The sequence below is a fragment of the Hylobates moloch genome, unplaced genomic scaffold (assembly GCF_009828535.3).
Source record: "Hylobates moloch isolate HMO894 unplaced genomic scaffold, HMol_V3 SCAFFOLD_3, whole genome shotgun sequence".
Lineage (NCBI taxonomy): Eukaryota > Metazoa > Chordata > Mammalia > Primates > Hylobatidae > Hylobates > Hylobates moloch.
Genome location: NW_026652278.1, coordinates 100,860,735 through 100,883,201, shown reverse-complemented (window position 1 = coordinate 100,883,201; position 22,467 = coordinate 100,860,735). Strand labels below are relative to the sequence as shown.

The window sequence follows — 22,467 nt, the reverse complement described above, 5'->3', positions numbered from 1 at the left end:
CTGCAACCTCCACTTCCTTGGCTCAAGCAATCACCCCACCTCAGCCTTCCAAATATCTGGGACTACAGGTGTGTGCTACTATACTCAGCTAATTTTTTTGTAAAGATGAGGTCTCACTATATTGCCCAGGCTGTTATTAAAGTTATATCCTAAAAATAGTGTCACCATGACCCAGTAATTTCACTTCTAAGACTGTATCCTATGAAAATAATCCTGAACAGGAAACAGTTTAAAACACAAAGATATTCACCATACATTATAAAAGCAGAACACTGGAAGCAATTTAAATGTTCAACAGATAAATGGTTTCTATATATATATATATATATGCACACATAATACATAGTTTATATTATAGTGTATATTATACACTGTACTATACACTCTATATTACACAGGCATTGAAAATGATGTCCTAAAATGGAAAAATGTACGTAATATTCCAACTTGTAAAACACACACACAAACTAGACACACTGGGTGAAAAAAAATGGCAGTATCAACATATTAATAGGAGTTGAATTTGAAGGATTTAATTATGTAAACCAATTTTAATTTTCCAGTTTTTACAAGTGACCATGCATTTGTAATTTTTAAAATTAAATTAATGGATCTTTTTACTACCATCTCTTTAGTTTTAATGTAAATCTCATATAACATCACCTATACCAACTTAGAATACATTAATAATAATTGTAAGCATGTATTAAGCACTCAACACGCCAGCACTATGTTAAATGCTATATCCAGGTTATCTCATTTTAGTCTTCACAACAATCCCTGATGTTGGTACTGTTAGAGGGGAGAAGGCAAGTAACACTCAAGCCATACCACTGCCACAGAGCCAGGAACAACTCCAGGCCTTGAATTCAGTTCTTGGGCACTAAACTCTGCAGTTTCAACTATAACACTATACTGCCTCCATACAACAGTGGTAATATTTAATAAGTAACGTTACCTTGCAGAATTCTCAGTATGCCACCTGAGAAACATGATGGCCACTCTCCCACTTCCCATGATATCATTTCTTTTGTCTGTCTCCGTCAGTTGTTCTCCTTCCTTCCCATCCTGCCTTTTCTGTGACTTGTTTTCTGTCACCCATACTTCTTCCCGACCTATACCATAAGCTTTCCAAGGGTATCCAGCAGCATCCTTGATCACTGCTTAGCTTCAACGGTGAAACTCAAAAGAAACCAAGTGCTGCCCTAAGTATTCCTATAAACAAGAGGTTACACACTAAAGGCCTAGAGCCACATCTGGCCAGCAGATGTATTTTGCTTAGATCTCACTATTTTGAAAACCTTGAATTAGTCATCAACATTTAAAAATTAGGACACGTTCACATGAAAATTCAGATTTTCAACTTCTCTTGAAATCTAAATGATCTGACAACAGTGGGTACAACGTGACAACAATCTCCTAAAGCCAAATCTCTAGTTATCCATGGTCTCCACCAGCCTCTATTGTCTAACCCCTGACTGTGATCCACTCACTTTCTTTACTCTTCAACTGCCTGGCTCCCAAAGCACTGATTTTGTGACCTCCACCAAATACTTTAAGTGGTGGCACAGAAGCCACAGGAGATGTTGTCATATGCCATTTTTACTTTATGCTAAGTTCCACATTTTTTCTTTTTTCTTTTTTTTGAGACAGGGTCTCACTCTGTGGCCCAGGCTGCAGTGCAGTGGCCCATTCTCAGCTCACTGCAACCTCCACATCCCAGGCTCAGGTAATCCTCCCACCTCAGCCTCCCGAGTCGCTGGGACTATAGGTGCACACCACCATGCCTGACTTATTTTTCTATTTTTTTTTCTTTTTTGAGACAGAGTCTCACTCCACTGCCAGGCCAGAGTGCAGTGGCACAATCTCGGCTCACTGCAACCTCTCCTCCTGGGTTCAAGCGATTCTCATGCCTCAGCCTCCCAAGCAGCTGGGATTATTAGGCATGCACCACCACGCCTGGCTAATTTTTTTTGTATTTTTAGTGGAGACAGGGTTTTGCCATGTTGCCCAGGCTGGTCTGGAACTCCTGAGATCAGGCAATCCGCCCACCTTGGCCTCCCAAAGTGCTAGGATTACAGGTGTGAGCCACCATGTCTGGTGGTAATTTTTCTATTTTTGGTAGAGATAGGGTTTCTCCATGTTGGCCAGGCTGGTCTCGAACTCCTGGGCTCAAGTGATCCTCCCAAGGTGCTGGTATTACAGGCATGAGCCATTATGCCTGGCCTAAAAACTCTTCTTCTCAGAGACATTGGCAACTAAATGGCCGATTATCAGACCTAAACCACAAGGATGGTAGCAACAACAATCCTAGCAAAAAACCCCAGGCCAAGGCACATCCAAAGAAGCACTTTTGCTATTGCTGGCTTACTGGATCAATGCATCCCAAGATTCTATTGCAACTCAAATAAAATTCCTTTGGGATTACCCAGAATGAAGACGTCTTAAAAAGGTCTCAGACCTCAAACTAGAAAGTTTTCTGATGATTAAACTAATGAGTTAATAATATGTAAACTAGTCACTAAACGCTAAAAAATTTTAAGTTTCAGCTTTGTTAGGCTCCTGATATTATGAATTTTACATGTTAAGATAATTCCAATATCTATCTTCTTTTATCCTCTTAGCAGCCATTCAAAATCCATATTTTTTACGGTAATGTAAATCCATTAGGCACAGAACTAGAAAGTGCATTGAGGGATCAATCTTACGGTGAAATAAACAGAGACTAAATGACCTTCTCCATCTCTGATTTCTCTGATACATTAGTCTATTATGCCCAGCCTAAACTATGAAAATATTTTTTCACCATTCCAGAATAGAGAAAACAGGACATAAAGAAAAGTATTGGAGACCCCGAAGTCCTACTGGGAACTAATTCCGTATCATAAACGAAGAAGCTCACATCACAGCTATGGAAGAACTGAGAAATGGCTGGGGCTGGGGCAAGCATGGTCAGTGTGCTTTATTTATCATTCATTGCTTTCAATTACATTTTCAACTGTTTTCCTTTTAAATTTCAAACAATATTAAATAACTTGTTTTTAGTAAGGAAGACAAATACCCACAAAGTGATGAATAACCTATGAGGTAAATAATTCACAGTTTTTAAAGATTCACTGATAACTGGAAGAAAAGCTATCATCCAGGTTGCTTTCTATTCTGTAAAAGAAGCCATTATGCTGAATTTGTACAATATTATCTACGATTAACAACAACAGTCTGATAACAACAATGTTGATCGAGGGATAAAGGGAAAAATAAGAGCTTTTGCTTCTTAGGGAAGAATACTCAAAAGCAGACGACAGCTATCGTAGCAGATTTTCTCTATTGCAAAATAACCATTTTCTAAACAGACTAGTAATCAAAAAAGTTTCAAAAAGTACTTCCATTTAATCCCACTGTGAAAGAACTCAAGAACCATATTTCACTAAAACTGAAAAACTAGCTAAAAAGCAACTCACTCCAAAATCTTGCCTACTTTCTAATAAATACAATGTCAGATGCCTTCAAAAATATGTAACATTTATGTTACAATTATATTGTTTTGATTTTTTGCCAGCTTTAAGTAATTCATTCTAACTTCCCCTCCTCCACCACTTAAAGCTCTGCAAATAGTCTCATCTGTGCTACTTAAGAATTAACTTAATTCTTTTAAAGTAATTCAGATCATTAGATTTATCACATTAAACAGGTATTTTGACAAAAAATATTCTAAAAGATTACTTTCCTATTCTTACAAGACTGTTTTCATATCCTGATTTACTTTTGCTTTATACATCACAGCAGTTTTGAATTAAAAAGCAAATATATACATACACACTTATGAAACAAACCTGACCACCCCATGCACAATACAGATTGCACAACAAACTCCAATTGTGGTTGATCATGCAGTCTAAAATCCTGAACTGGGCCATGACTGCCTATAGCGCAGTCTGCATCTCTTCTCTGACTCAGCTTCTGTCAGCAGAGCAGCGGGTTATGAGAGCTCTGCAGTGATGTGGTCCACAAATAAGATCTTCCCCTCCCTTTCCTGTCTAAGCAGAAATAGCTAACTGGCAGAAGGACATCATCTTCCCAAATGTAGTTCCCACTAGCACATTTAAATTATTAGATCATGAAGGAAAGTTTTCATAAAATTCTTATTGAGTATTTAACATTATTTAATTTGTAAAAGGTTATTGCTTTTTCCTTCTTTTCTGGGCATCTTCAGTCATTCAATGAAAACACAACTTGGGGAGGTGGTATATAAATTAATCAACTATGCTGGCTCCGGTCCACAGCAAACAAATTCCGACACAAGGCTGTGCCATCATCAATGACGCTCACACTGACTTGATCCCAAGGGTACCAAAGGGTACTCCGTCCTTTCTTAACCGCTCAGTAGCGCCACACAGAGCTAAAAACTCCTTCAATGACTCTCATCCTGGGTACCACAGTTCCACTCTCTTTGTTCTCTTACTGCTTAAATATTATTTCTTTGCAAAAGGCAATGTAGCAATGTGAGAAAAGCCTAGATCTTAATAAGACAGATGTATGACCAAGGAGGCTAAAGACTTATCCTTTAAGCTTCAAACCATTCATTTGTAAAATGGAGACATAGCTTCACAAGGTTTAATCTGAAATAACATCTGTAACATGCTTCAAACAGTGTCTAACAGATATCTAATAAATGATTAATAGTTTCAAGATTATCACCCCTTTCTGTCTAAATCAGAATTCTATCCTTGACCTCCCTCTAATTTCTTACAGTTCCATAGGTGATGTCACCTCAACCTGTGATTTTAACTATGAATTACTTCTAAAGCCCTCTTCAACACCACTGTTTCTCCCAAGCTCCAAATCTGCATGACTAAACACTTGCTAAGCACATACACCTACATACTACGTGTCCAAAACTGAATTCATCACCTTCCCTCCAAACTTGCACTACCTCCTCTATTCCCTAATCTGCATAGTGGCTGTACAACTCATCCCCCTAGTCACCCAAACAGAAACCAGAGTCATCTTAGACTCCTCCTTCCTTACCTCTCATATCCAGCTACCAAATCCTGTCACTTCTCTTAAAACATATACTGAACTGTCCTTTTTCCATTCCACTGGGACTGCCTAAATTCAGACCCCCATCAACTTTCTCCTGAATTATCACAGGGCATCTAGTTGGTCTCCCAAACATCCTGTCACCCCTCTCTGGAATCTTGTCTGTTCAGGACTAACAAAAGCATCTTTTAAACTAAAAGCTAATCATATGATTACCCTATAAATTCCTTCTGTTGCTCCTTTCTGCCTGTATACAGCAGTGTTTCCCAAAGTATGTTCCTACTTGTTTTATAGGATGCAGAATATAAACTACAGTTAAGTAAAAAAAGTCTTCAATAGCAAAATAAATTTGAGAGAAGCTAGGTTAAACAATGCTGCTGTTGGAAGCTTGCCAAAAGCTAAATATAAAGATCAAATTCAAAGTCCTCAAAATCTGAAAACTGAGGCTACTGAAAAGCTTGTTTCTAACTAGTTCGTCTTGGTGGCTGGTTTGTCGGCCTCTGTCCGTCCCTTAATTGGTGGTGTTTCCTCAGATTCTGGACTTTGACCCTCTTCCCTCCCTCAACGACCTCATCAACTCCCAAAACTATAATTACCATAGATGCTGGCTTAATTGAACTCTGCCTAACTGACTTGCTAGATCAACCAAAATTCTTGATTTCCTGGCTAATTCTTGAATACTGGCTGATCTCATGGCTCAACTCTATTATTATTATTTGTATAAATTTATGGGGTATCATATGCAATTTTGTTATTTGCACAGATAGTGTAGTGGTCAAGTCAGCTTTTAGTATATTTATCACCCGAATAACACACACTGTACCCATTAACTAATTTCTCATCATTCACCTGCTCCCACTCTGTCACCCTTCTGAGTCTCCATTGTCTATCCTTCCACTCTCTACATCCATGTGTACAAATTTTTAGCACCCACTTATGAGTGAGAACACGCAATATTCAACTTTCTGTGCTTAGTTTGTTTCACTTAAGATAATGTCCTCCAGTTCCACCCACATTGCTGCAAAAGATATGATTTCATTCTTTTTTATAGCTGAACAGTATTCCACGAATAGTCTTCCATTCCAAATATACCACATCATCTTTGTCTATTCCTCCATTGATGGACACTTAGGTTGATTCCATACCTTTGCTACTGTGAATAGTGCTGCAACAAACATACAAGAGCAGTTATCTTTTTGATAAATGGATTTCTTTTCCTTTGAGTAGATTCCTAGGCCAAATGGTAGTTCTATTTTTACTTCTTTAAGAAATCTCCACACAGTTTTCCACAGAGGTTGTAACAAAGAAAAGAGAGAAGACCCAAATAAAAAAAATCAGATATGAAAAAGGAGACATAGGCCGGGCACGGTGGCTCACGCTTGTAATCCCAGCACTTTGGGAGGCTGAGGCGGGCGGATCACAAGGTCAGGAGATCGAGACCACGGTGAAACCCCGTCTCTACTAAAAATACAAAAAATTAGCTGGGCGTGGTGGCGGGCGCCTGTAGTACCAGCTACTCGGAGAGGCTGAGGCAGGAGAATGGTGTGAACCTGGGAGGTGGAGCTTGCAGTGAGCCGAGATCGCGCCACTGCACTCCAGCCTGGGCAACAGAACGAGACTCCGTCTCAAAAAAAAGAAAAAGGAGACATTACAACTGATACCACAGAAATACAAATGATCATCAAAAACTATGATGAACAGCAATTATGCTCGCAAACTAGAAAACCTAGAGGAAACGGATAAATTCCCAGAAACATGCAACCACTCAAGGTTGAACCAAGAAATAGAAAACCTGAACACATCAATAACAAGTAGCAAGGCTCAATCAGTAATTTAAAAAAATCTCCCAATAAAGAAAGCTCAGGACCAGATGGATTCACAGTCAAATTCTATCAAACATACAAAGAACTAAAAAGAAATAATACCAATCCTCCTGAAACTGTTCTAAAAAATTAAAGAATAAGGATTCTCCCTAACTCATTCTATGAAGCCAGTATCACCCTGATACCAAAACTGGAAAAGGGGGCGGGCACAGTGTCTCATGCCGGTAATTCCCGCACTTTGGGAGGCTGAGGCGACAGGATAGCTTGAGCTCAGGAGTTCAAGACCAGCTCGGGCAAAACAGTGAGACCTCATCTCTACAAAAAAAATTTAAAAATTAGCCAGGCATGATGGTGCATGCCTGCAGTCCCAGCTACTCAGGAGACTAGACAGAAAGACTGCTTGAGGCCAGCAGGTCGAGGCTACAGTAAGCCACGTTCATGTCACTGCACTGCAGGCTGCGTGACAGAGCAAAACCTTATCTCTTAAAAAAAACAAAAACCAATCCAGACAAGGACACAACAACAGCAACAACAACAAAACCCTACAGACCAATATCCCTGACGCATACAGACACAAAAGTCCTCAACAAAATACCTGCAAACTGAATCCAACAGTACTGCAAACTCAACTCTTATGTCTGGGAAGATAATCTAGACACTCAATTCTGCTCCCAACAAGTGACATTCAAGCTTAACATAAGTCAGTTTTATTTTTGCACATATCTCTTTATGTCTGTTTTATTTGTGTTTGGTAATAATGTAATGTAGATGGTATGGAAACTGATGAAATATGGGTAAAAACAAAAGTTGTTCTTTCTATGAAAACTAACTTGAGTATATTGAAAAGACTCAATAAAGGCTGTTGCTCACTTCTATATTTTTCCCTTCCTGGTCTTGCAGCTGAATATGCTACAGCTAGGGAGAATATTCAGTATCTCAAGATATAAATATTCTAGATATACTATATGTAGAATCTCTAGATAGAATCTAGTGAGACACTAAATATTCTCCCTAGTATTCTAGAGATAATAGATATTCTCCCTAGCTGTAGCATATTCAGAATCTAAAGTTGTTCCCTGTGCCACAACATTCTTCTCTTCTTTCGACCTAGTTAACTCCTTCCTGAGTTAGCTTAGACACAATCTTCCCAGGAAGATTTTCCCTGATCTCTACAATAGGTGAGGTCGGCCTGCTATACGTTTTCATAGCTCCTTATTCTTCTCGTAAAATCCTATTCATTGCAACTCTACTATAAGTACTTGTTCAATTGTCTGTACTTCCCATTGCCCACGTATACCCATGAAGGTAGGAGCCAGACTATGTTTTTTTTATGCTGCTGCACCCTCAGTGTCTGGTACTTAAAAGGTGCTCAATAAATATTTGTTGAATTTGTTAATAAATGTGGAAGGACACTTCTAAATATAACAGGAAAGTTTGGCACTACATCAAATTTGAATCATTTTTGATTAACTTTTATCTTGGGAACAAAAGGGTCATTATCACCAGTTGTAGGCAAAACACAAGTTGCTTCCTTCCTCAATCTCACTAAGAAAGTAGTTGGTGTGGTGACTCCCGCCTTTAATCCCAGCACTTTGGGAGGCCAAGGCGGGTGGATCATCCAAGGTCAGGAGTTCGAGAACAGCATGGCCAACAAGGTGAAACCCCATCTCTATTAAAAATACAAAAATTGGCTGGCTATGGTGGTGGGTGCCTGTAGTCCCAGCTACTTGGGAGGCTGAGGCAAGTCAATCACTTGAACCCGAGAGGCAGAGGTTGCAGTAAGCTGTGATCGCGCCACTGCACTCCAGCCTGGGCGACGAAGCGAGACTCTATCTCAAAAAAAAAAAAAAAAAAAAAAGGAAGGAAGGAAGGAGGGAGAGAGGGAGGAGGGAGAGAAAAAGAGAAAGAGAGAAAGAAGTTAGTTGGAGCACTTGGGCTTCTAGCAAAATCGCTGCATATCTAACAACTGATACTATTCCATCCTCTAAGATGCTGAAAAATTCTGGGAGAAGGAAAAGAAGGGTTTCAGGCATTTGATTTTCAAAAGTTCCCAGGGGAACCACTAAATGAAAAGTTCATACCAAAAAAGAAAAAAAAAAAAAAACTCAGAGACCAAAGGCCCAACCATAATCAATCTTTTATAAATCATTCCTAAACATAGTCTACTTTTCCTATCTTCAGTCCCGACCTCAAAACATCTTCATCTGTAAAATCCTTTAGAAAACTCAACCAGTTTCACGTGAAGGATAATATTCACGTAACTGTCTTTTCCTTATTTGAGAATCAACATGGAAATCTCCCTGAATCCCCTTCTCCCCTCAAAAAAAGATAGTGTAGCCAGATAGCAAGCCAAAAGCAACAACAAAAACACGTGGGCAATATTTACAACAAAACTAGGTGTCAAGGCATCCCTAGGAACCCCAAAACAGACATGAGAAGAGGCAAATCACTAACACTTTTAGGTTGTACACAGCATCAGCATCTGGAAAAAAAGGAGCAAAGAGAAACATCTGAGCATGTGACCAAACAGAAGAAACCCCAGTGTAGGGGTTTGAACAGTAACCCCCCTGAAAGGATATGTCCACCTAGAACCTGTGGGCATGACCTTATTTTGAAAATGGGTCTTTGCAGATGTAATTAAGTTAAGAACTTTTTTTTTTTTTTGAGACAGAGTTTCACTCCGTCACCTAGGCTGGAGTGCAGTGGCTCCATCTGGGCTCACTGCAACCTCCGCCACTTGGATTCAAGACAATTCTCATGCCTCAGCCTCCCAAGTAGCTGGAGTTACAGGCGTGCACCACTACACCCAGCTAATTTTTTGTATTTTTAGCAGAGATAGGGTTTTGCCATGTTGGCCAGGGTGGTCTCGAACTCCTGACCTCAAGTGATCTGCCTGCCTCTGCTTCCCAAAGTGCTGGGATTACAGGTGTGAGCCACTGCACCTGGCCAAGTTAAGGATCTTGAGAATTACCTAAATCCAATGACATATGACCTTACAAGAGAAAGGCAGACGGAGACATGGGCATGCAGTAGAGAAGGCCATGTACAGACAGGCAGAGACTGGACCTATGTTGCCACAAAATAGATATGATCTATACAGTGGTCCTTCAATATTCATGGGAGATTGGTTCCAAGACCTCCTGCGGATACCAAAATCCACGCATGCTCAAGTTCCTAATATAAAATGAAGCAATATTTGCATATAACCTAACACACCTCCTGCAGTAAATCACCTCTAAATTACTTACAATACCTAATACAATATGAATACCACATAAACGGTTGTTATACTGTGGTTTAGGGAATAATGACAAGAACAAAAAGTCTGTACTTGTTCAGCACAGACACAATTTTTTCCCCAATATTTTTGATCCACAGTTAGTTGAATCCACGAATGTGCAACCCCATGGATACAGAGGGCTGACTGTTTATACAATCTATGGACAAAGAAGGGCGTCTATACGATTAAATTAAAAAAAAGTAAACAAAAACAATTTCCTAAAAGGATTAGAATAACAATCTGATATGAACGGGGTGCCCAGAGCCTTTCCTTCCCCTCACATCCACTACTAGCACATAATGTTTCCAGAAACCAATATGCAGAACCCAGAGAAGAAAGTAAGTCTCACTGATCTGGCTTATACAAATTCTTTTAAATATACAATCTGTATTTACTAGGAAAATACTGGGTATTACAGAGGTATTACCTCAAGGTTAAAAAAAATGGTGCTGATGAATTCCCAACATCACACTAGCTATGCCACATCCAGAAGAATGTCTAAATATAATCATAAATCCAGCTTTGTATCTGATATTCAAGGACACTCTCTACATTGTAAGGAGAACATCAGCACATATACCCAAGAATGTAAGTCTTCTCAATATATTAATGAGTAGTACAATGAACAAAAAATAGAACTCAAGAGGGTGTCTTCCTTAGGTTGTACGAAGGGAAAAGAAGTTGTGGGATTATAAACAGTGCTGCATACATAGCACTAATTCTGACTATGCCAGAGCCCTCTTCAGAACAGAGATAAGCAACAGGGGAAAAGGCCGTAAGCAACCAATTCTGAATCAAAAACACACCCAATATCAAATAGAAAACTCCACAGCAGCTAGTCACCAGGGAAAAGTAAATAAAGTCTTTAACTTCCCTGTCTTTTTATTTTTTTTACAATAATAAATAGTTTCTTCTGATCTGTTTACCCCAAAACAGATGAATAGTCAGAAATATCAAATTTGGGTTCTCAATCTATCCTTTTATTCACAAATCTACACAGTGGAAAATTCTTTTTTTTTTTTGAGACGGAGTCTTGCTCTGTCCCCCAGGCTGGAGTGCAGTGGCGCGATCTCGGCTCACTGCAAGCTCCGCCTCCCGGGTTCACGCCATTCTCCTGCCTCAGCCTCCCGAGTAGCTGGGACTACGGGCGCCCGCAAACACGCCTGGCTAATTTTTTTGTATTTTTAGTAGAGACAGGGTTTCACCGTGTTAGCCAGAATGGTCTCGATCTCCTGACCTCGTGATCTGCCCGCCTCGGCCTCCCAAAATGCTGGGATTACAGGCTTGAGCCACCGCGCCCGGCCGAAAATTCTTGCATATGAAATAGATAACTAGAAGAGGACTTATAAAACATTTCCATCACATCAAGTTTCTTTTTTTCTTTTTTCTTTTTTTTTTTAAAAGATGGGGGTCTCCCTATTTGGTCCAGGCTGGTCTCAAACTCCTGGGCTCAAGCAATCCTCCTGCCTCTACCTCTCAAAGTCCTGGGATGACAGGCGTGAGCCACCACACCCAGCCCACATCAAGTTTCTTAAACCTGTAGTACAATATATCCATTTGTCTTTTGGATTATTTGAGAAGCACAAAATGCCATCATCCAGATTATATTGTGAAATAAACTATTTGCACAATACGCAATTTTATAAGAACATGGCAACTTAAACCATAAAACTATTTTGGTGAAAGCAATCCAAAATTGAGTTTTTTGCATTTAGATATCTTTCTACTTCAAACCAGGGAAGATACGGAAGACTTATAATATTTTAACACATTTAATTACTTATAATCAATTAAAATTAGATAAAATAGTAGGACAATCTTTAAGTCCAATAACCTTTCGTTTTAGTAATCTAATCACATCAACTAGACAGAAAAACAAGTGCCTACCATATGGTCTTTCTGTAACAGAAAATAGCTGCATTGAATAACAGCATCTGTGCATCTTATCAACGCTAGCATTGCCCATACTTAAATCAGCATATTGTTAACTATAATAAGATGACAGGACCCTTCACAAAGCAAAGAACAAAAGAAACTGAGTATTACTTTTGTGCTAGATTACTTGACCTGGTAGTAACTAAAGAAATGAAGAACAGCAAGGCACAATGAACTTCATAAAACGCTTAACCTGGAAGAAATGAATGGGAAGGAACACTAACAATTTACGGAGAAATTCTTTAGATCTGGGTACTCACTTTGCTGATGGCTCTTATCTAGTGATAGGCCCCACTCCATACATTCAAATCCAGGCTTCTGCCGAAATGCCACTTAATGATCCCTGCTGCTGTTACTGCCATCATTCTCAATTCTAACAGGTTTTAGATTTAACCCTAACTTACAGCATAAAACTTTTGGCATGGAACAGTATTCTGACACTTAAATTCAGGTGTATGAAGAAACACACAATTAAAATTAAATAATAGAGTTATACCGTACTATAACTAGTCTAGAATGAATCCTATGCCTCCAATGAAGAAACTTGCTTTTTAAAAATTGTTTTTTGGCCGGGCACGGTGGCTCACGCCTGTAATCCTAGCACTTCGGGAGGCCAAGGCAGGCAGATCACAAGGTCAGGAGATTGAGACCATCCTAACATTGGTGAAACCCAGTCTCTACTAAAAATACAAAAAATTAGCCAGGCATGGTGGCGGGCGCCTGTAGTCCCAGCTACTCGGGAGGCTGAGGCAGGAGAAAGGCATGAGCCTGCGAGGTGGAGCTTGCAGTGAGCTGAGATCACGCCACTGCACTCCAGCCTGGGCAACAGAGCGAGAGTCCATCTCAAAAAAAAAAAAAAAAAAAAGAAAAGAAAAGAAAAAGAAAAAATTGTTTTTTAAGTATTGCTTTGAGCAGTGTGTATGCTTTTTAAGTATTGTTTTAAGCAGTGTAGGTTTGCCACAAACCAAATTTTCACAAGACTGATTACATATTACCTATTTTTAAAGTCTATACATAGTTTTCTTTGTCATTTTGGTAATAAAAAAGAAAAAACGTAAAAATAATATAATCCTGATATTCTCATCATTCAGGATAAACAACTTAACATTTCGTCACAGTCAATGTTTGTGATCTTTTTTTAACTGGTTATGAAATATTTATGACATGAAAAAATAAAAATATGTAATAAGGAACATCCATACACTAGCCATTCATTTTAAGAAATAAAACGTCATCCATACAGACAGATTATCTTTTTATAGTTTCTCTTATCGACCAGTCTGATTGCCCTTTCACTTATCTGTTAATTATCATGATCTCATATCTTAGTGGAAATTGTTTCATACATTTGTACTACACATTGTCTTGGTTACTGTTACTTGGTTACCAGCTTCCCAAAGGTAAAAAAGGTGCAAAGAAAAAAGGCACCGAAAATTTTAACAGCAGTTCTAACGGAAATGGAATGGAATTTAGGGTGGGCAGGAGGCCTAAGGAAGAACATACTTCATACTGTACATATTTTGTATAAACTAAAATAAGTATTCAGCTGGGCACAGTGGCTCACACCTGTAATTCCAGCACTTTGGGAGGCTGAGGTGGGCGGCGGATCACTCTGAGATCAGGAGTTCGAGACCAGCCTGGGCAACATGGCAAAATCCCATCTCTACTAAACACACAAAAATTAACCAGGCATGCTGGCACACGCCTGTAATCCCAGCTACTCAGGAGGCTGAGGCAGAAGAATCACTTGAGCCTGGGAGGCGGAGGTTGCTGTGAGCAGAGATTGCACCACTGCACTCAAGCCTGGGTGACAATGCAAGGCTCTGTCTCAAAAAAGAAATAAAATAAATAAAATAAGAATTCACATATCACATGTCCAAATGCAAACTCAGTAACATTTTAGAGTTTTTCTAAGTCTTTATTCATTCAAAAAAAATATTTATTAACAATCTATTATGTGCTAGGCACTCTTTTAGGCACAAGAAACACAATGTGAACAAAACAGACAAACTGCATTCTCAATGCCTGCATTCTAGATATATTACCTGTCTCAAATAAACAAGCAAAATCAAATGTATAAGCATGCCGGGTGGAGACTAAGTGATAGGGAGATAAAGCAAAGAAGGAAGGCAGAGCATGGCACAGGGAGCAGGGGAAGGGCATTCAATAAAGGGAGTGGTTGGCAAAGCTTCACTCAGAAGGTGACCGCTAAGCAAAAGCCCGAAGGAGCCAAGGAAGCAAGCTCTGCAGAGACCGGGGGAAGTGTTCTAAGGGGAGGGTTCAGTGAGTGGGAAGGCTCTGGGGACTCCCATGTTTGTGTACATGCAGAAAAGCAAGAGACCATGGCTAGCACAGAGTGAGGAGGGAAGAGGCACAGGAGGTGTGCTCAGGGAGGGGGGAGGACCAATTATACAGGGCTTTGCAGGTCACTGCAAGAACTTTGGCCTTCAATCTTCAGAGAAATGAGAAGCCATTTGAGGAATTTGAGCAAAGGAATGACACAATTTGATTTATAAATTGTCTGTCCTGATTGCTGTGTGGAGAACAGGCTTTAGGCTGGCAAGGACTGAAGTGGAGAAATCAGTCAACCAGACCCACATGTCATGTATGAGAAAAAAGAGAGACATCAAAGATCACTCTAAGACGCCTGGCCTGGAAGGATGGGATTGCTATTGCTTGAGATGAGGAAGACTGGAAGGAGCAGACTTAGGAAGGTGGGCCAGGGGAATGGAGGTAGAGTCAGGATTGTGGTTTTAGATATGCCTATTTACTATTCAAATGGAGATTCTAGGCAGACAGCTCAGTTGGATGTAGGAATCTGAATCTGAGAGACAGAGGGGCAGGTCAGCAATAGAGATACACACACGTACACATAAAGAAATATAAGTGAGTGTGTGTGTGTCAATTATCTGCATATACTTGATATTTAAAACCAGGAAATAGTATTGGGAGAAGAAATGAGGATTAACTGAGCCTTGAGGTGTAGGAAGGTTTAGCAGATCAGGGTGCTGAGGAAACTTCAAAGAGACAGAAGGAGGTGACAATGAGGAAGGAAGATAATTGAGAGTATAATGTCCCGGAATCTAAATGAACACTGAATAAAATGTAGAGTCTTTCCTGTATATTCATTTATTCATTCAAAAAATATCACCTGACACTTACTATGTGTCAGTCCCTGTGGAAACAAACATGGTCCCTGCTTTTATGGGGACTGCAATCCAAGGGGGATATAGATAAACTTGTAACTGGTATTCCTGTAAGTGCAGGGTGTTTTGAGAGAATACACTAGGGGCAACTGAAAGTCTTGTGGGTCAGGGAAGGCTTTCCTGAGGAAGCAGTATTGAAGAAAAGACCAGTATGATGAGTGAAAATCAGCCATGGAGCAGAGGGAGGAGGAGCAGGGGACAGTAGAGGGAAGGGTAGAAGAAAGGACCTGACGGGAGTTCAACCTAGGAAGAACAAAAAGAAGTAACAAGTGAGACAGAAGCACGGACCAAATTACCGAAGTTCTTTCAGACTTCCCAGAAGTCTGAATTTTATTTCAAAGGAAATGGGAAGACAGAAAATTGTCTTACAGGAGGTAATGTAATGATCAGCTGGAGTACAGTGGCACGATTTCGGCTCCCAGCAACCTCTGCCTCCTGGGTTCAAGGATTCTCATAGCTCAGCCTCCAAACAGTTAGGACTACAGGTGTGCACCACCATGCCCAGCTAATTTTTGTGTTTTTAGTAGGGATGGGGTTTCACCATGTTGCTCAGACTGGTGTAGAACTCCTGACCTCAGGTGATCTGCCCATCAGGAGGATCATTCTGATTACGGTAGGGACAGAGCTGCGGAAGGGGACAAGGCTAAGTTATTGGGACACTCTGTAGGGAATCTGTTTCTGTGGTTCATCAGTGAGATGCAGCTGACCTGAACTCCGGTAGGGGTAGTGGGTATTGGGAATGTGGACTCCATAAGACTTTGCATATGAGGAATGACGAGGCGGAAGAGTGAGGATGCTGACCTAGTTTTTGACTTGGACCAATAAATAGATGGTAGTGCTATTCAGCGAAAGAAGGCGCACAGGAAGAGGGAGAGTCAGTGGTAGCGGTGAAATCTGATGAGTTTGCAACGCCTGGGGAATATCCCCCAAAAGTGTTCGGTAAATAGGCAACTGGCTGAAAAGGTCTAGAGGTCAACTATAAAGGCTGAGATAGAGGGGTAGATATGGAGTGACCAGCACACAGGAGAGTGCAAAATAAAACCCAAGGAGTGAGAAAGAGAATAAAGGAATGGAAAGGCCTTGGCTCTGGATAAAACCAACAATGGGGCAAGAAGAGGAAGAAAAACCCTACAAAAGAGGCAGACAGAGAGGGAGATAGAAAGGAGGGGAGGAGAAGAGAGCGCGCCTGAGAAGGAACCAGGGAGTCTGGGATGAAAGCAAAAGCAAACTGTCCAGCATTCCAAAAGGAAGAGTCAACGCATGGATTCATATAAACTCGTACCCAGAAAAATGTCTTATCGTATTGTTTACAGTATTTCAAAATCAACTAACAAGTGTATTTCATCAGCCATAATACATTTCGATCATAGAATAATCTTAGCCTAGGTCAAGAAGCAAAACAAAAATAAGTTCATTTGCATTAGTAAAAAGTTTAATAATAGACAAAGTGTCAAAAATTCTATTACTGGACAAGAGTATGGACTACAGATAAAAAGTGAAATAAATGTTAGAAATGGAAAAAAAATCATGTGGTTAAGAAAGCTGAGGGAAAATTTTCTCTTCTTTGGCTTAAAAAAAAAGTTAAACCTTGAAAGATGAAGCTATATGGATATGAAAAGGGGTGATAATATCACAGAGAATTCAACAGAAAAACCTATATAAAGTGATTTTGTGAGCAAAGTTACTCAAAGATTGGTGTCAGAAGACTTCACAGACTACACACACACACACACACACACACACCAAAAATCACTTAGGTTCAGAGTGAGTGATTTCAAGTTTTAAAAATACACTTTGAGATGTATAAAGTATATAAATTCGTGTGAGTACCTTCTGGACCATCCTTACTGTATAATGCCAAGACATATTCTACTGAACTGTCCTAATTTCTTATTTGAAGAGGGCTGTTTATTTGTTTTGAGCCTTCCAATATATCCTGGGGGTGCGGAAGTCTAAATGTATTCATATATCAACACAATAAAATTGTAATGCTTAAGATGAACAAGAAATCTGATTGCTTTTCAACAAAGCACAAGACCTTATTCAGAGAAGGTGGAGTTGGCTAATTAGATAAAGCATGAAATAGAGACTCCTATTAATTCATTACATTGATTTCTTCTGTCCTACAAAGTTAGGTTTTCTTGGTTGATTAACAGCATTACTATTAAGACATACATGCTCATCTCTTTGTTAGTTAAAAACACAGTAATAAATGTAGTATCCAAACACATTATTGATTTTTAAAATTTTTTAAAGAATGATAGTACCACTGTGGAATGTAGTGCTTCTAATAAAATTGAGGACAAAAATTAAGTGCAATGTTCAAAAACTTAAATATCAGCCCAAAGTATTTCATTAGCAACTCCCTTTCTATTACTAAAAAATATTCACAAGATTTAATGTGTATCAGAAGCATCAATCACAGATAAAAACACGTCACAAATATAGGCAATAATTACACAAGTTCTCTTCACTCCCAACCCTGAGGTTTTAAAATGTTTTCTGACAACATATATCCCCTTTATTTCCACTTCCACATAGAATCTAGGCAAAATACCTATTCTTTAGAAAGTCAAATAATATTGTAGTTTAATACCAAACATAAATACTGTATATATATTTCACATGAGCAAAACACAGGTGATACTGTGTTTTCTTCATTCCTAAACTAAAAACAAGATAGCCATGCCGCCAGCAGTAGGTCCAAATGAAAACAAATTTCACAGCCGTTAAAAAATACATAACTGTCATTGTTAATAAAAGCCAAGTGTGCAACAAACTGGAAATACTGCTTGCTAGCCAAGGACAAGATGTGTCTAAATTCTTGGTTTCAGGACATCTCTTAAATGACCAAAAAAAAAAAAAAAAAAATCAAATAACATTAGTTCTTGCAAATAGAATGCAAATACAATGCTAATTAAAGTATTCACAAGACAATGACAAATAAGGCTTCAGGACCACAATACATATTATTATGTAACTGCAATACACATTAAGCAATCACCGGGTTGCAGGTAGGCCTTCCAAAAGGAGTTATTATGGTTTACCCTGAACAGAGGATTGTGGTGTTCTACTTAATCATGCTTTGGCCTGCAAGCAGGTGTTTACAGATGTCAAAAAGTAAAACACTGATTCTAAATGTAAACCTATAGTTCTGCCTAATAAGTTGTACAGTAATAGCACACTGTACCTCACAGCGTTTTCTGCATAAACTTTCTAACTCGACATGAAGTAAGCTGCACGAAGCAAGTTTCTCTGTTTGCTTTATGAACCAAAATTTAACTTCTGATTCATTTTTATTAAAATGCCAAAACTCACACACTTAGAGCCAGCCCTTGTTTCAAGGACTATGAAGGTAAAATTTAACATCCGGTGCAAAAGAAAGTGAGACAGTGAATGAGGGCTCATTTGGGTATGTTATTGTCTAAAGTAATCCTCAACCCTTCAATGAAAACATAGGCATCTCAAAAGTAAAATTTAAAGGATAAGAATACTCAGTCTATTGAATGAGCAAATTACAGAAACCGCCAATGATAAACATAGTATATTCATAATAGAAGTAAATTCCGAATACTTCAATCTCAAACACGAGAAAAAAAAAAAGGTGAGAGGCAACAGGGTATATGGGTGTCATAAATCAATGTATTTTCTATGATTTCTGTCCTGCCTGCTCCAAAATTTTCAGGAAGTCTGGAGTAAAATCTCTGGGCCCTTGGGAAGATGCTAGATGCTACCCTAACCAGCAACGCAAGCCACCTGACACCCAAGAGCAGCTCACAGAACTTCAGAGTAGTGAAAGGGAGGGTATAAATAAGAGAACAGTAAAGGCAGGAGATTTTTCTGGGAGTTGGAATTACGACTCTGTAAGGTTGTTTTGCAAGGCTGTGCTTAAACTATTCACGGAAAAACACTTCTTTTTCTACCTAAAGCAGAGATCTGCAGCAACAGCAGCCAGGCTCCCCTCATCAGTACCAAAGAAAGACTAAGTTCCAGGTGCAACAAGCATACTAGCTGCCCTCTCTGCACCTGGGAGCAGACACAAACGCTCAAAGCCACCCCCAACCAGCTCAACTCCAAGTATCTTAGAAGGGGACTGAAGGAAAACGGATACTGAGGTGCCCATTCTCAGGCTTGTAGTATCCACAGCCACAGAGATGGGAGAATTCCTGGCTTTGAGAAAGGGTGACCAAGATGAGGACATTCCAAAATGTGGGACATGTTCTTGCAAAAGAAACACGGGAGTCCCTGGAAACAGACGCGGGCCAGGCTTCTCCTCGCTACTGGTTAAGCTGGGGCGCTCCCACCAACCAGCTCAAAGCCCCGGGAAGCCCCTAGTGAGGCCCCGTGGCAGGTGACCCCCAACTTGCAGGACGCTCAAGACACAGGCCACCGCCCTGCCGGCCAGGAACGCTGGCTCCGCGCTTACCTCGCAGGCCTTGAGCTTGTCACCATCTCCCTCAGGCAGACCAGTCCGACGCGTGGCCATCATTTCATTTCAAATGACAAAGAAGGGACAAATCCTTTGGAGTCCACATTGGAGGTGGGGGGGGAATGCCACCACACACCCGAAGGGGAAGAATTCCACGAGCAGGCTCCGAGGAGGGGCAGGGCTGGTGAAACCGACAACGTGCCAAGGAATAAAGGTTTTCAGGAAGCGCCTTCAAATGCCTCGCTGATTTCTCGTGACTTCAACTGACTTCGCCTTCTTCTTCCATTTCTGGAGACTTAAAAACAAAGGCGACAGGTCTTCTTGGCAGCCAGTGTCGAGGCCAATTGCAGAAAGCGGTCCCCTTCTTCCCAGTGCCACTCCTAAGTCCTGGAAAAATCCGAATGGGTCGTGAAGGTTCGAGGGTCAGCTCCTAGAGAGATCCTAGGAAAAGGAGAAGTTAAAGGGCATGAACTTTCTCCAGGCGCCTATCACTGTCTTGCCCACATGTCCACACCAAGTTCGCGTTTCCTCCCGAGCAAAACAAAAAAAAAAAATTTAACGTAAACAAACAAAAAGCCTATAAATTCGAGGGGGTGTTTAAAAAAGAGAAATCTCGAAACTGCCCAGCGGTTGCGTCAAACACACCTGGCTGTTATGCAGCCTTCAAGAAAAAATGTTCCCCATTCAAGTGCATTTTAATTCATGTCTTTCCTGGGCAAAGCAGAAGGCTGTGCATGTTGTTTTCTGCATCACCCAGACAAGGACACTTCGGTGAAGTTTTCTCCCCCACGAGGCTGAAATGGGATCACACTTTTCAAGCCCCCTCTTCACTCCCCTCCGCCCCCCAAAAACCCAAGCACAAAGCCAGCCTGGCTGGGGCCGGCGTGGGCTCAGCGGCGTCTCCGGGTGACTCGGGCGCCGCCCCTCCGCCCCACCGCCCCGGCCGGCGTCCCCGAGGAGGCGGCTGTTTTCCTTGGCCCGCGGCGGGGCTGGGTGGGGACGGCCGGGGACGGCCGGGGAGGCGTGCGCGGCCGAGGGTGGGACGCGGGCGGGACGCGGGCGCCGCTCCCGCTCTGGGGCATGATTCCGGAGCTACACCCGAGCAACTCTGAAGTCGCGGCTTTTCCCCCAACTACCACTCGACAAGGCTTCCCTTCCCCTGTGGTCACCTAGGGGGAAAAAACCACCACCCACCTCCCCACGATTCCCCCGCCCCTTCCTGAGGCGGGTCGGGGACCTCGAGCTCCCGAGAAGAGCGGCCCCAATATGGACTTTCTCAAAGGTGCTAGGAGCCCCGGGACGAGACAAAACCGGGGGCCTTACCCTTCCCGCCCGCTCGGGCCCGGCGGCCGAAGCGCGGCGGCGAGCTGGAGCGGGGACGCGGGCCGGGCGCCGGGCCCGGCCGGGACGCGCTAGGCCGCAGGCTCGGTTAATATTCATGAGCCGCCCCAGGCGCCCCTCCTCCAAGGCCGGCCGGCCGGACCCCAGCGCCCACCAACGGCCTTTGTGCCCTTCCCTCCGCCCCGCCGCCCGCCCTTGCTCAGCACACGCGGGCGCGGCCCCTCCGCCCCCGCCGGGCCCTTGCCGTGGGCTCCCTCCGGCCCCGAGCCAGCGCCCAGCCGGGTGGCCTGAGGTGGCGGGAAGGGAGAGAGTCCGCGGCGAGCCGGGCTCCACGGCCCGCGAGCGCGGTGCCCTCCCGGCTGAGACGGAAAGGAAACCAGACACGCACCAGAGGAAGCGGGACGAGTGGATCTGCACTGGGCTGGCCAGCTCCGGGACAGCGCGCTCCGCCCGCCCGGCGCGAGCCAGACCCCGCAGCCGGACGACCGGCGCTGCCCGCCGCCGCCGCCGCGCTCCGAGGCCGCCGCCCCCGGCCGGCCGCTCCCAGGCACCGCCGCGACCTGCCCCGGCCGGCCCCGGGCTCTTGGCCGCCGCGGGAGGGCGTGGGGCGGGGCGGCGGCCGCCGGACTCTCCCCTCGCCTCGCCGGGCCGGGCCGGGGCCCCGCTCCGGCGCCCGCGAACGCCAAGTGACAGAAGCGCCTCGGTCCGCGGCCGCGCGGAGCTGTTTCCCGGGGGCGGATTTCTCGCTTCTTCCTCCCTGGATCCACCTCCTCCCACTCCACCTCCTTCCCCTCCCCTCCCCAGGGGAGGCTCTGGGGCTGAATATTTTCTGTCTTGAATAACACGGGTCCGGGGAACCGACGCTGGAGAAGGGGGATTAGCCGGAGGCCGGAGCGGAGTGCTCGCCTGCCCCCTCCCCGTGGGTCGCGGGACCTACAAGCCCTCGTCCCCCAGCACCCCAAAACCAGGCACACACAACGCTCCCCGCCCCTGCAGTCTCCCACGCGCTGAGCGGCAGCGTCCAGGGATGGGCTTGCTCCCGGGGAAGGAGACCTGGTGGTAGGCGTCTGGGGTGGAGAGGGGGACAAGCCTGTAACAGCGACATCTGCAGACTCCAGGGATCAAAGGTCCTAGACCGGGGGACAGGGCTTGGCAAATTGTGCCCCCAACCCTTTTTTGCAGCAGGAAGGCAATGAAGCTGCGAGGAGACGTGGGACTTCCAGATAAGGGAGTGTCCCCTCACGCCTCACAGCAAAAATCTCTTCCTGTGGTGGGAAGGGGGAAGTTAGCCAAGCGTTGCTCATTCAGTTCTTTCCCTTTTATAAATTCTGCAGAGCGGCCGAGCGAATTTGGCGCGGCTAGCGGAACTGTGGAGGGGCGGCTGCGCTTCTCTGTCCGCCACACTCCAGGTCA

The 22,467-nt window shown here is 42.8% G+C and overlaps 1 protein-coding gene across 11 annotated transcripts in view; it reads right to left on the bottom strand.

The window, feature by feature from the left end:
* Positions 1-21,568, bottom strand: part of ARHGAP21 (Rho GTPase activating protein 21) — a 130,634-nt gene extending 109,066 nt beyond the window's left edge. For 3 of the 11 annotated variants that reach the window (XM_032145061.2, XM_032145080.2, XM_032145023.2), the window contains exons 1-2: positions 21,443-21,568; positions 19,711-20,154 (exon numbers count right to left, since the gene is read on the bottom strand). In XM_032145061.2, the coding sequence (XP_032000952.1) occupies positions 19,711-19,773 (63 nt within the window). In that variant the 5' untranslated portion in view covers positions 19,774-20,154; positions 21,443-21,568. Of the gene's footprint in view, positions 1-19,710; positions 20,898-21,036; positions 21,159-21,442 lie in introns of those variants that run through there. The other 8 variants (XM_032145072.2, XM_032145033.2, XM_032145090.2 and 5 more) reach the window with 7 other exon arrangements.
* Between the last annotated feature and the right edge of the window lie 899 nt (positions 21,569-22,467).